This window comes from Myotis nattereri (genome assembly GCF_964212035.1).
Source record: "Myotis nattereri genome assembly, chromosome: 13".
NCBI classification, from domain to species: domain Eukaryota; kingdom Metazoa; phylum Chordata; class Mammalia; order Chiroptera; family Vespertilionidae; genus Myotis; species Myotis nattereri.
In genome coordinates, this window is record NC_138088.1 from 39,212,615 (window position 1) to 39,227,499 (window position 14,885).

At 49.9% G+C, this 14,885-nt stretch overlaps 1 protein-coding gene across 1 annotated transcript in view; it reads right to left on the bottom strand.

The window, feature by feature from the left end:
- Positions 1-14,885, bottom strand: part of SORBS1 (sorbin and SH3 domain containing 1) — a 218,909-nt gene that overhangs the window by 88,604 nt on the left and 115,420 nt on the right. Inside the window, exons 5-6 of the mRNA XM_081104358.1 lie at positions 14,474-14,602; positions 5,236-5,348 (exon numbers count right to left, since the gene is read on the bottom strand). Of these exons, the coding sequence (XP_080960484.1) occupies positions 5,236-5,348; positions 14,474-14,602 (242 nt within the window). The remainder of the gene's footprint in view (positions 1-5,235; positions 5,349-14,473; positions 14,603-14,885) is intronic.

A 14,885-nucleotide genomic window follows, 5' to 3' on the forward strand; every position in this document is an offset into this window, starting at 1 on the left:
CCTTGGCTGGATAACACGGCTGCAAAAGGTAAGGTTCTTTTCTCCTCCGGTTTTCGGGATCAGAGGTAACCTGGGGGCCTAGCACAGGTGGTCCCACTGCATCTGGGAACGAAGGCCGAGTCCCCAGGGAAGGACTCTCGCCACGGTTACCAGCATCTTTACGGGGGTCAAAGAATAGCTTGGAAGAGTGAGGAGGAGCAGAGCGTGGCCTCCCCGTGCCCGCTGAGCAGGAGACAATGCTGGGAGCCAGTGCTCGAGTGCCTTGGGCTGGGTCACGTGCAACACGAGAGCAGCTTTCCGATGCCACCGGGCAAATGTTATTGGCTAAACAAGGTACATATAAGCTGCTGACCTTTTTATTCCCAACTGCCTTATGACGTGGGTTAGAGCTCACATTCCCACTATAAACTGTCCTGGTGGCTGCACAGTGGCGCTGGGGTTGGGATGAAGCACCGGGGGCCGTGGAACCTGGAAGCGAGGGCCCAGGACACACCACACCTCTGGGAGCTGATCTGGCCGCCAGGGGGACAGAGACAGGCTGGGGTGGTGAGGGGCTCTGCTGGCTGGGGGTGCCGGGTGGGGCGTAAGGCTTTGGTGAGCTCCGGTACAGCGAGTCCTTGGAGGCACCGTGGAGGGCAGGGGGCTGCCATGCAAAGTGGCCCACTTTAGGGAGAGGAGGGCGTGGGGGGGAGAGAACCTTTAGTATGATTTTCAAGACACAATATTAAGACAGAGAAAAAGAGAGAGGAGGGGAAATGGAAAGAAGGACGACCATTAGAAACAGCAGCATAACATGATCTGAAGAAAAAAACAATTCTAGACAAGTTTTTAAGCAAATCCTCAGCGTAGACTCTCGTGGAGTCTACATCTCTCTCCGGGTCAAGCCGAGGACCGGCTCACTCACCTGGAGGGGAGGCCCGACCCCTCACCCGCAGGAGGGAGCTCAGCCCAGGAGAGCCCCGCGCTGAATCTGTTGACGCCAATCCTTGGCTGACCTGCACTCTTAGACCTCCTGGCTGAAGAGGGTGCCCAGGGGCTAAGCCAGGGGAAGAAGCCCAAGCCCCCAATTACTACACCTCCTCTCCTCAAAGATTCTCCTCTTTATGCTTTTGGCTTTAAAAGTTTAAGTTCACTGAAACCCTCAAGGGTCTTTCATGCTTTTCCCTCAGGAAATGGAGACGCGGAAGAGCCATCCTTATTTGTGCTCACAGGAGACAGAGGTCTAACAGAATCCCTGAGCTCCAGCACTCACTTCCATGAGCAGAACAAACCACAGCTCCCCAAGAAGAGTGCTAAGGGCTTAGCACCCACATGTGCTCTCTCCTCGCAGGAAACAAGTCGATGGAACTAATTATTAGAAGGAAGACAGGTGTGGGCTGAAAAGCACGTAATCTCCAATTTTTGATGTACATGGAACAAAGGGATCAGACAATGAAGCATTTGCCTACCAGATTGGGCTGTACCTGATTTGCCTACCAGATTGGGCTGTACCTGGTTTATCAAACTCTAGCCATTCCCACCCAGCCCACTAGGAGGCAGTGCATTCTGGAGGGATGTGATCAGCCCCAGGGCTCTTGGCTTCAGAGCTAGAAAGCTACAGGTCACATCTCACTCCCTCTCCCTCCACATGACTCCTCCTTGGGGCTCAGTGGAGCAGAAGGGCAGGAAATGGGATAAATCTCCAGACTGATCCTCATGTCAGTGAGAGCCATCTGTCAACCTGTGGCTCACCTGGGAATTAGACCATAAGATGCACAGTTTATTTTCCTAATGTTGAATGGCTGGATGTCTGTGTCCCCCCAAATTCATGTGCTGAGCCCCTAACCCTAAGTAATAACTTTTAAAGGTGGACCTTTAGGAGGCACTTAGGATTAGATAAGGTCATGAGGATGGGCCCCCATGATGTGGATTAGTGTCCTTATAAAAAAAAGGAAGTGACCAGAGATTGCTCGTTCCCTCTCTTTCCCTCTTCCTTCTCTTTCCCACCCCCCACCATGTGAGGACATAGTGAGAAGGCAGCCATCTACGAGCCAGGAAGAGAGCCCAAACCAGGAACCAAATAGGCCAGTACCTTGGACCTCCCAGCCTCCAGAACTGTGAGAAATAAGTGTATGTTGTTTAAGCCACCCAACTACGGTGTTTTGCTCCAAGCAGCCCAAGCCTAGACACCTAGATGCCCTTCACTGGCCCCCGTCTTTAAAGATAACCGTCCTCCAAATGGCACAGGTGAGATCATTAGAGTGTGGTCAGTATCTGGGTTGTGACCAAAACTGGAAAGATACAAGGGTGTGGGTCTATTTTGAGGTTGCTTTTTATTTTTTTTTATTTCTTTGTGGAGTGCAGGTGGCAAGGGGTAAAGGAATATTAGCAAGGGTAATCGGTGAGAAATAAAAACGTTTTATGAGCCTGGATTAGAATATCAAGCCAGAAGTGGTAGCTGACTTATTCCTTAACAAACTCGGTTTTCAAATAACCTGGATGGAGCAGAGCCTCCTTGGGTATCTTGGTGCCTAGCCTTCCATAGGCTGCCCATGACAGTGCTGGTGGAATGCAGCCATGTGGAACCTAAATACTGGCCAAAAAGACAAAAGGAGCAGCCCCTGTTCAGTAGTAACCAGAAGCAAAGCCTTCCAGACGTGCTCACCTGGTCCTGGTGAGCGCAGGCTGGAGGCTGGGGTGCGTTTATAGACTAAACGATGCTCTCTAGAAACAGTGCTTGAACTGACACGCACCCCAGGGACCGTGGGGGTAAGGTGATAATGGTGGTCAGGGAAGTAAGTAAAAGGCAATTTTGAATTAGGCTCAGATTTACTTTTACTTTGAGCTGGAGTGTCCCACATGTGATTCCTTCTTGTCCAAAGATAGAAATCAATTGCAATGAGGTTTTAACTGGATTTGGCTCTGGCCATATACGGTGCCGCAGCTGCATTACATCAGGCGCGAGCCCTCCCAGGGCCTTGACCCAGTGGCGAGGACGCCTCCCCAGAGTGCTGACAGCGCACTCGGAGCCAGAGGCCTTCCTGTCCTGGGGCTGCTTTTAGCCCCAAAGAAGGAGGGGGGCAGGCACAGTTCCTTTACATGGAAGGCGCTGCTTCATTGTAAACGTGGCAGGAACCACACTGGCAGTCTGCATCCTCCCCAGCAGGCTACTAATGAGATCTCATTTCTCTTAGCAGAAGGTGAGGCAATGAAAAGATGGGGCTGCTTGGAAGAATCTGAGTGGCTCCTAGTTTATACCGTTCCGGAAACTACCAATCTCCACCTACACTGGGGACACCAACACGATGATGCTGTCAGAGAGAGGGCAGCCCTGGCTGCTGTCACTGGGAGCAAGGACAGCAGGGCAGCAGGGCCAGGCTGGCAGGAGGAAAGGAAGCCTGTGGGAACATCAGGGACAGGCTCCCCCTGAAGCTTCTGGACCCCAATCCAGTCCTTCTGAGGAGATGCTAGGTCTGTAGGGATATGAGAGCCCCCAGCTACCTGGCTGTTCTGAGCCAGTGAATACTTGCAGCTTTGGCAATGGCTCTACAGACAAGTTGTATTCAGCCAACAAATTCAAGAGGTAGGGCATGACCTAAAGGTTCTTGACATTTGGACGGGCAACTTAACTCTGAACATACGGGATTCAACTGCCATAGCAGCAATTTACCAGGCTCCCTTTTAAAAAAGCAACGTCTCGGATAGTGACAGGTAAGAAAATATGCTATTCACAGGCGATGTTACAGGATGTTCACACTTATATTATGAGGCTTACAAACTCCTCGAGGGCGACATTTAATAGTGATCTGAACACAGTGCCCAATAAAGCTGCGGTAAATTCATGTGTTTGAAGTGATTGTTTAGTTCACATGCTTTTAAAAGCATCTCTTTTGAAGAGCAGCATAAGAAGCCAAAAGGGATCAGTGAGCTCTCCTTGAGCTAAGTCACCGAGGGGAAGAGGTGTGCTTGTACGTTTGCCTGGCGTGGGTCAGCGCTGTTTCCTAACTGGGGCCAAGCCACCTGTACCCATTCTGAAGAAGGAAGCCTGTCGGACGCAGGCAGCACGCTTACCCGCCAAGAAGGTGGTAGAAAGGGAGAACTAGGGCACGCCACCTACTGGGAAACCCAGGTCCCGTGTCTGATGAAGACTTCAGGAGACGCATTTGTAGCTCCTGGCTCTAACCAGTAGCCTGGACGCACCGGGCCATGCCCCAGAGAGGCAGCCATGGCGGAGAAGGCTTGGTGGTGCTGCTCGGCACACAAGGTAGACCAGCTCTAAAGCTGGGGGGCGGGTCTACAGAGAGGAAGGAGGATGTTATCTCCGACTCAGTTTCTTTTCAGGGGCCAGGCCTCGGGAACAGGAACCAGAGGATCGCTGGAGAAGGCGTGCGGGAGCCAGGAAGGAAATGCAGAATTCCCGGGTCTGGTGGGTCCTGGGAGAAGGCACCCTGACAGAGGCAGGCACAGGGAAAGGCCCCCCTGAGGAGCACATTTCCGCAATACATTTTGTGCAGCACAGCTTCCTTTGAAAGAAAGAACTGCTCCGTTCCATGGATTCGGCTCCTCTGTAAAGACGCCCCTCACAGATTGCCTGGATTCAAACAGGGTCCATTCCTTTCCTCAAAATAGCAAAGTAGCCACAGGGAGGGGAGGGCCATCAGGAAAACAATCTAGGACAAGGGACTGAAGCAAAATGATCTCTACTCCAGTTGTACACCTGGGAGCAGGGTGACAGGTTTAAACTACAGGTGCTCCCATTTTGACTTCTAGCTGCTGCTCCTGGGCCAGGGCGTGAGGTCTGGCCACAGCTCCCCATCTTAGGCTGAAAAGAGAAGAGTTGCTGGAACTCTTACAGCCCCACCTGCAGCTGGTTACCGGAATGAACACAAGAGTGCACTCTTGTCTTGAATATAACACTCTAAAGAGTTTTTAACAAACAGGCTCAGAACTTTTCCCCACATCCAAGGCCAAAAGGCTTCCCTGTTCCAGAACAACCCTAAACACATGTTACTATTATAACACATCGGGCCTCTATTTCCAATCCCCTGGTGCAGAACAACCTGGTTCCACGCCTCTGCTCCCCTCAACCCCAACTCTCCCTACGGCTGGTGCCTGAGTTTCTCCAGAGTGGCCAACAGCACAACTCTGAGCCAGCCCACTCCCCAGCGGAGCAAGCTGGCAGTACAATCTGAAGCTAAACGACTTAGGAACAGGTACTGCTCACTGGTGCCCACCCCGCCCTGGGCACATGCCTACCTGGGGCTTGTCAGAAGGGAGGTTGGGGTGCACGCTTCTGTAGCCCTTGGCAGCGAGTGAAGACGGCTGGGCGTTTCCATTGGCATCAGCACTGGAAGAAAGCCGCCACTCATCTGGATGGAAGAGAAAACAACACCCTCACTCGCAGGGAAGGCTCCGGGTTCCCTCTAATTGGAGGGTCCCGGGTGGAAGGCAGGACAGAAGAATCAAGGGACACATACCTGCTGGGGGATTCTCTGACTCCAGCACTGTGTGCGGTGCAGAAAGGATGAAAACAAGAAAAAGGGGGGGGGGGCAGAAATGGTTACATTTGCAGGAAACAAGCATGCGCCCGACAGAAAGGCGCAAGTCCAGCGCCCGGCCGCCGGACACAGAATGCCCTCAGTCACAGCGGCCTCATTACCATAGGAACCCACTCTAAGCCACGATGTGCTCACAGGCGCTGACCTTTGCAAACACAAGGCTCACATTCACAGCAATGAAGAAACAATTGTTCCTTGACATTCTTATTTTACAGACTGAAAGGCAACAGAACTCCACTGTCCAGTTCCTCCTCACTAAATCTCATCCCCTCCTTCACGCCTGATGTGGGCACAGAGAGCCCCCTCCTCATTAGCAGGGGGCTAATGAGCAGACCCCTGAGAGGGAGAGTAGATGAGCACTTTCCCCGTGGCTGCTGGTGCTGGGCTTGGGGACAACATGATTTCAGCCCAGAGGTATCTGCTGTGGTAAGGGCTTCTTTTCTCCCCACTGCTTTTCTTCTTTCTGTTAAACGAGCCACATAAACATTTAGAATCTAATCACCCTTTCTGAGTTTTCACTGCACTACAAGGCACCCTTGTCTCCCTCCAGCCGGCTACTATCCTGCCCTCCCAGTCATTGCCCAGCACATCTGAGACCCTAAACCTCTCCTAACTTGACCCACTTAACACCATGGGGCAACAGGGCACAATGGTCATGAGCTCGGCTGGAAAGTCAGCTGGACTTCAATTCAAATCTTGACTCTATCACCTGTGGGCTCTGTGTCCCTGGGCAAGTGATAAGCCTCAGTTTCTCCATCTGAAGAATGGGGATAATGATATGCCTGCTTCATAAGTGTTGTTTTAAGAATTAAATGATACAATGCATGAGAAATGCTAAGCCCACACCTGGCAGAACTCAGTAAATGTCTACTCTAATCATCTTCTGCATCATCTCTCGCCTCTCTCTTCTCTATCCTCCATCTAGCCCAGTGGTCAGCAAGCTTTTTCTGTAACAGGCCACACAGGAAATGTTTTAGGCTCGGCGGGCCATATGGCCTCAGTGACAACTACTCAACTCTTCTGTTGCAAAACAAGAGCAGACATGGATGATATGCATATGAGCCAGTGTGGCCACATTCTAATACACCTTTATTTATGGACACAAATTTGAATTTCATGTAATTTCCAAGCGGCATATAATACTGTTTTGATCTTCTTTCCACCGTTTAAAAATAGAAAAATCATTCGTAGTTCACAGGCTGAACAAAAATAGGCACGGCCACATCTGGCCCATGGGTATATTTGCCAACCCCTGATCTAGCCAATCCCTCAGCTTCCTTCTTCTCCCTGGGCGCCTGCTCTTGTCTGACTCTGTACAGAGATAAGAGGGAACAACACAGCAGTTCTCCCAGCCCGAGGCTCCATTTCAGTGTGTCCCTCAAGGACTAGAGATGGGCTTTCCAGATGTCAAGTTGAGATTTACACACATTTATTGAACATTTTTCTGCCAGACACTTTTAGTCACTTTTGCTCCTATTTAGTATGTTAGTGCACACGAGTCTTTACTTCATGGACGAGGAAACAGAAAGGCCAACTGACTTGCCCAAAGTCACACAGCCAGGCGACGACCAAGCAGTCAGCCCAGGTCTCCAGAATGAAGTATGGTGCTCCGCCCACCATCCGTAGGATAGTCAGTAACCCCACATAGGCCACAAAGCAGAGCCTACATTTCAGGGAGGTGGGGGAGCCACAAGGTGTCAGAGCTGCATCAGAATCACAGAGGACAGACTGCTGTGCTCTGCCCCCCAGAGCCTCTGACTCATGATGGGAGGTCAGTCCAAAAATCTGCATTTTTAATGTTCCCAAGGGAGGCCAAGGCTGATGGTCCATAACCTACACTTTGAGAACCACTGTTATAAGGAATACTTAAAAACATCCTTGTTCTGGAAAACTAACTATATCTATTTTTGTTTGTTTATTCTCCCCTCCCCCACCCCCAATCTGGTCAGAGTTTTTACAGATTTCAGTTGTATATTCCTTTAGTAAGTTGTGTGTTGCATTTCTGCCCCTCCCTTATGGACAAATCACAGGTATTTGTCTTCTCTTCACAACCACAGAAGTTGGGAAATTTACAGGACTTGAATTTTATTCACATTATTGCAATGTATTAGCTTGTGTGACCAAGGGCAAGCTGTCAATCACTCGAAACTTCACTCTCGTCATCTATAAACCATAATCCTTACTCGCAGGGTTGCTGGAGCTCCAGAGGTCAGGTATGTGAAGAAGCCTCAACGTGATCATTTTCAACCCTCTCTGTTGCCTCCATCCAGAACCCTGGCCCTCACATCAAACAGATCCTGAAACACCAGGTGACACACTGTGACAATGACTCTCCCTACTCCCTGGCACCTGTCACTTGTACTGTCCCACCCTCCTTTCTACATATTTCTGGTCTAACTTTGTCAATCATTCTATCAAGTTTATTAGATTTACAAATACACTAAAATATCAATAGGCTCTGAGTGAGGGGCTTTTCCTTAAAGGATGTGAGCTTTCTGCATGGATTTAGGGCACCTTATTTTGCACCTTCTTTGGTTCTCGGTTGGGTTGGTTCTACTCAGGTGACATTGGCCAACATTATGTCGTGGAAAACAGAGAAGAGTCTGTGCTGCCGCAGGTCTGGGCATCATAAAGGGACTCCCGTGTTGGCACCAGACTGCCAGGTTTGAGTCCTGACTATCTCGCTAACTGCACATCCTGCAGCAAATGACTTAGCCGCATTTGTGAAAGAGACATTATCTACCTCTTTTGAGTCATGAGGATCAAAGGGAAATGTCTGGCATAAGTATGAGCTCAGTAAACTAGGAATCCAAAACATAAGGGGAAAAAAATCTGCCCAGACATAGAGGTAAATTAGAGTTGCTAACATCTGCCATTTGATAAATAGTGTCAAGAACATAATATTCTTGCGGCTCAGCCCACTTTTTCTTCTAATTCCAAGTCATTAAAACGGTTCCCCTTTCCCTGTGGGTCCCAGGACCTCTCTGAGCAGTCCTCCCCTCTCATCCTTTATAGGACAGCTGTGTTTCTGCAGTTTTGTCACCCTTCATCCGTTACCCAGTCTTCTGAACCTTGAAGGCTGGTGGCAGTATGACCATTATGTGCCCGAGTATAGCATGTGAAATCTTATACACGTAACCATCAGCTATTAACTTTGATGTGAGGAGACTATCAGAATGCTTCCTTCAATAAATGTTGGAAAGCTGGGTCCTAGGTAGGCTCTACAGCTCGGAAGAGACCCGAGCCTTCCCGCAAGAAGGAAGTAATATTTATTTTGCCTTATCTCTTCCTCCATCTGTCTTTCACAGACAATCTTTTCTGGCCTGAGACCACAGCCCCCTGACATTTTTTTGGATCTCTTTCTGTGCTCATTTCATTTTGTTCTGTTCTACATTGTTTTACTGATCTGTTCTTCTTGGAATCTTAGGATAACTTTCTCTGAGAGAATTGACACATTCTGTAGTGTCTAACAGATGAGATGTGTTAAAGTGGCTCTATGAGTGTTTTAAGCTCTTTATGTTTATGTTTTACTCATGTTATGTGGTAAAGAACTTAACCTTACTCAAAATGACATCTGGCCCTGCCCTCTGACTTCTGGGAGTTATTCTCTAAACCCCTGGAAGGCAATCCTAATAGGAGTGTCTGTGTGCCACGCCAATAACGTGATTGAGGGTACCCGCACATGGGCAGTGAGAAAGCCAATGTAAGGAAGTCTCAACAAAAACTCTGGACATGCCCAGCCAGTGTGGCTCTGTGGCTGAGCGTCAGCCTATGAACCAGGTCATGGTTCCATGCTGGGTCAGGGCACATGCCTGGGTTGCAGGCTTGATCCTCAGTAGGGGCATGCAAGAGGCAGTCGTTTAATGATTCTCTCTGATCACTGATGTTTCTTTCTCTCTCTCCCTCTCTCTTCCTCTCTGAAATTAATAAAAAAATATATTTAAAAGACCAACAAGTCTGTGGACACGTGGCTCAGGTGCACTTCCTGGTTGGAATATCAGCACAGTGTACACCTCAAGCCCAGGAGCTGCACGTCCTGACGCCACAGGAGAGGACACTGGAAACGCTGGGCTTCTCCTGGCTGATCTTCATCTGAAAGAAACCATAACCACGAGCGCAACAGCTTCCAATGAGCTCTTTGAGTCCTTCTAGCAAATGATCAACTCTGAGGATGGTTTTGGGAATCCCCTGAACTTGGAGTTGGTATCAGAGTGAGGGTGTTCTCTTTTGGGGAATTTCCCGCCATCTCTCGGCCCTGATTCCCACACATGTGCTCATAAAAAGGACTCTGCAGTAACAAGGGCAGGAAGTGCCTTTAACTGCTTCAAAGTTAATTTTCTCATGACACCTTTCTGCTCCTGCCATTTCTGGAGAGCAAATGCGAGGCTCAAACTAGAGGAAATGAGCTGATTGCAGGTTCAAGAATCTTCATGTCCAAAGCTGACTTGTTTCTCAAGAACCGGGCAGGAGTGGAGCCAACTGGCACAGAATGAGCAACATGTAAGATCTGACCTGGCTTTTGGCTTGTGAGTCAAAATGCAGGGATTGATGGTCTTCAGGCTACCAGACAGGAAGCGTATCACACCCATCACCAGTTCAGGCTCCCTGTCTCCTCTTGAGTAAAAACGCCCTGACCTGGGATGTGGTGGGTCACTCTGAACCACAGGGCCAACACTGAGACTGCCAGGCAATGGCGTCAGGAAGCAGGGATAAGGTGATGCCTCACCCAGTAACTTCAGTGGTTCTGATTCAAAAACCAAGGCCCACGTTCTGAGATTAGGAGGTTGGTTGGGAAGCCATGGTCAGGGACCCAGAGTCCAGCTTCCACTTGAGAACAGGAGTCTGGACTGTGAGTTTGAACTGGGGAACCCCAAAGGCTCCATCTGTCCCTGACCCCCAGCATCTCCACCTCCCCATGTTCATGTGATCAGGTGGCTCCCACATCCATACTTGGACTCCAAATTTCCTCCTAGAAGTTCTTTCCTTGCCAAAAAAATTCAAGATGTCTAACGAAGGAATTCAACAGCCCTTCACCTTCCTGCAAACACCCACCATCTGCATGAGTGCCGGTTATTCTCCTGCCTGCCCTGAGCTTTACCCCTCCGTGCTCCTTACACACAGTGCACTGAGCCCTGCCCTTTCACTCTTCCAAATCCACTCACCCTTGGCCGCTGCTCTTCATTCCTGCTGCCACCACGCCAGGCCCAGGCCCTCATGGCCTCTAACTGAGATTACTGAGCCTCTTTGAAGGGCCTCCTGTCTGCAGTAATTAGAATGGTTACATGCCTGGCACTGTGTTAAGTGTTGATATGAAAGAGCTCATTGAATCCCAACAACTCTATTACGATCATTCCTATTTTGTAAATGAGAAACTGAAGCTCTCTAAGGCTGAGTGATTTGCCCATATCACAAAGACGGTAAGAGGCAGAGCTGAGCCTCGGAGAGCTCTATGATTCAAGAACAAGGCCAGCATGAGAGAGTTGGAGCAAGGACTGGAAATAGGGGGTATCTCTGAAATGTGGGTGTCAAAGGCCCATGTAGGGAAAGAAATCAGATGGGGGTGCTGGGCAGTGTGGGGAACTGGAGCTTCCAGTCTAGGCCAATGATCAGCAACTTGGAGACCTGTAGGAATGGGAGAAGGTGGCAAAGGCAGGTAGCAAGGTAGGGGGAGGGGTAGACACAGCAGCTGGGGGACATATGCTGGCCTAGTGATCAGGGAGGGAGCTGGACACTATCTGACATTGGGAGTAGAAAACATGCCCAATCCTTGGCAAGAGCCACTCATTACTGCACACTTGGTGGGGCTTCCAGTCCAGGCTGGGCATGGCTTCCTGCAAATATTGTTCAAGGCTGTTTTCATGAGGCAGGTCCCGGCCCAGTGCCCCCCAGGCCCAGGACAGGACTTCAGACTGGTGTGGGCCAACAAGTTGTCATCCAGAGGCCCAGAGGGAGGGAGTAGGCAGGGATGAGAGGAGGACGAGGGAGCCAGGATGCTGGTCAATGAGGAGCAGAGTACAGCGACGAGATCCCCACTCCTGAAGGTCCTATCTCTAGAGTCACATCCTTTTAACCTCACCCCCAGTATTCACTCGTTCCAGCTCCTAACCAGTACGGGGCTCCGCGCCACCCCTACTTAAAGCAAACTTATTCCTTCCCACTCAAACTGCTCTAGTACACAATCTTGAATTTGTCCAGTGAATGGAAATCAGTTTGTGTCAGGTCAGTTTCAAAACTTGTCAGGCTACAGAGCATTTTGGGACTAGAATGGCTTGGAAACCATGTCACCCAGCCCCTCATACTTCAGATGTGCTTAAAATGTGTGACTTAACCACGGTCAGAACGCAGGTAGTGGATTAGGGGCCCACACCTGGCTCTCCTATTACAACAAACTGCCTTCTGTCCTCACCTAATGCACCCAGAATTATTCTCCCTTTTCCTCCCTTCTCCCCCCTTCTCATCACAATTCCCAGCGACTCACTTAGTGTCTGACACAGAGATGATAAGTGAATGGCTGAATGAATAATTTGGATTCAGTGATCTCAATTTATGAGGATGAAAATAATCTACTAAGATTAATTTACTGTGAAGTGTGAATGACTGATAGCTATCCCCTAATTCTTCAGAGTTTTTGCATTTTAAAACATGATCTTTTATCACCCAAATTAGCTGTTATAAATTTATAAGACATAGAATTATTTGGGAACTAGAGAGAGTTTCCTAAAGTGACTCAAATAACTGCACAGTCCTGTAGTGAAAGCCTACTGACAGTGTGGCCCTGGGTGGGTAGCTCAGTTGGCTCAAGTGTCATCCTGATATGCCAAGGTTGAGGGTTTGATTCTCTGCCAACGTACATATAAGAATCAACTAATGAATACATAAATAAGCGGAACAACAAATTGATTTCTCTCTCTCTCCCCACTCCCCTACCTCTCTTTCTCTAAAATCAATCAATTTAAAAAAAAAAAAAAAGAGTAGCATTTGCATTCTGATAGTGCCACACTATAACCACCAGGGGGAGCGCAAGGCTCCTCCTTCCTTTCACCTCTCACTCACCACCGGAGAAAGGGCCAGGGGGTGACCCTTTTTTTTATTGGGCCATTGGGCGGGAGGAGGGTTTTTCTCTTTAACCATCACTTGGGATTCACTCTTGCCCTAACATCCTCCAACTTGGGAGCTGGATTTTCCCAATTAGGCCTGAAGAGACTGGATTAGACTTGTTTTAGGAAGAAATTATTTTGCCTTCATTTCCTGGCCCCACCTTTCCTGGAGACGAGAATGGCAAACGGCAGTGGGGCAAGAGTCAGGTGTAAATTCAGGAATCAAGGGCCAAGAAGCTACTTTTGAGTTTTAGTGCTGGAGGCCACTCACGTTTTCCCTTAGTCAAGGGAGAAGAAGCTCACACTCCAGCCTGGCCTCGCCCTCGGGCATCTGCCTTGGCACCTGCTCCCGGTGGATGGGAAGAAAGCCAGTTCCCAGGATGCTGGGCACTGACCACCCCCATCTTGTCTAATTCCCTTCTATCACCACACACTGCTCCCCACTGTGCCAAAGAGTTTTCATGCCCCCCTTCCTTTCCTCTCTGTGCCCAAGGGGGTCATCATCACCCCAATTCCTTTTCTCCCTTCATTTCCTTCCTTTAAGAAACTCCCATCCCCTATAGTAGCTCTCAAATGGGGTCCTTGGACAGCAGCATCAGCATGACCTGGGAACGTCAGAAATGCAGAACCTGGGTCAGCACCCCAGCCCTTCAGGTGGGAATCAGGAATTCTAAAGCTCTGACGCGGGCCCAGGAACCTGTGTTTTTATCCAGGTGATTCTGATGCAACGCAAGTGTGAGGACCGCGCACTGCCACAGAGTGGAGAGGGCCGTCCCCCCAGATCCTGACGGTGCCTGTGGGACCTCAACATCAGTGTTTCCCAACTCCCAGGACCCTTGGGTTGTAGAGAGCCCTCTCCAAAGCGGCCAAAATAATCAGGTCTTCCCAAGGTTTCCGAGCATTTAGAACGAGAATGGCTTGTAAGCCACCTTGCCCAAGTCCCTCAGGTTTCACATGTGTTCAAAGGTGTGACTTCTCCAAGGTAGGAAAGCACTACCAAGGTAGTGGATGAGGGGCCCATGTCTGACTCTCCTGCTGCAACAAATGCAGCCCATTCCATGCCACCAGGTGTGGTGCAAAACACCTCCCGCACTTGCACCCTCACAAGGATGCGGGAGGCAGTGCAGATGAGATTACCAGCCGTGAGAGACTAACTATATCCCGGGATCACACAGCCAACAGGTGAAGGGCCTGAACACAAATCTACCAGCTCCCGAAGTCCCAGGTCTAAACCTAGACACCCAGGCTTCATGTGGGGAGTGGCGGGTCATGTGGGGAGCTGGGCTTCAGACGGCTTTTTCGTCTCTGTAGCTCCTAGTCTGCACTGGTCTGAGACCTGCTCTTTTGCTCCTGCTCCCTGAGCTGCCAGGTCACCCCCCGCCAAGCCTGCCCCCTGCCCCACCTCTGCTCTCCTGGGAGCCAGGTCGGTCAGCTGCCTGCACTTCTCAGTGCCCTCTGGCTTCCTCTCAGCCCCAGCCCTGCCTGGCCAGGCACAGCCAAGCCCTCAGAGACACCTAACCACTAGCCCATCTCTCCACTGCTCCCCCAGGCCTCCAAGCCTCTCCGTCCTCACCAGTGCAGTTAGCAGAGACCCCAGCTCTGAGATAGGGTGTCTGCCCACCTGTCCAGTCAAAAGCTAAAATAAAGTGGTGATTGCTGCTGTGCCTCTGCCAGAAGCAAGAGGGCCCTGTCAGTTCAGGGCATTGATCACCATGTATTGCAGATGGGACAAAAAGCTGAGTGACCCAGGGGCCCCTGGGAGAATCAGGAAGCAGCTGATGAATCTGTGCCCTTCCCACATGACTTGAATACCTGCCCCCAGTTGCAGAGGTGGCTCACCTGGTTTGCTTTCGTATTGTGGGCTTTCCTGAGGGCTCACAGGGCTACTGCTTGGGGTGTCCCTGTAGGAGGATGAGGCCCGGAGAGTCACGGCTCCCTTCCCAGTGCAGACTTTTGTAGGATCCATGTCTGAAAAGGAAAGATCCAAAAGGGAGGACTGAATGCAAAGCTCCTAGAGGATTAAGCAACAGTCAGCAAGCAACTTGTTACAGCTGGGGGATGAGATGAACCTGGGCACAGCTGCACAATCTTACATGGTCAATGAAAATTAATTTGTGGGTAGTGGAGAGGAATGAACCCCATTTTCAGAGGTTTACCACCCATCACGAGGTTAGGGGGAAATGGAGTATATGTATGAGTTACAATATCAGCTGAAGACTTTCAAAATGAAAGCGGGTTTATTTCTTTTATT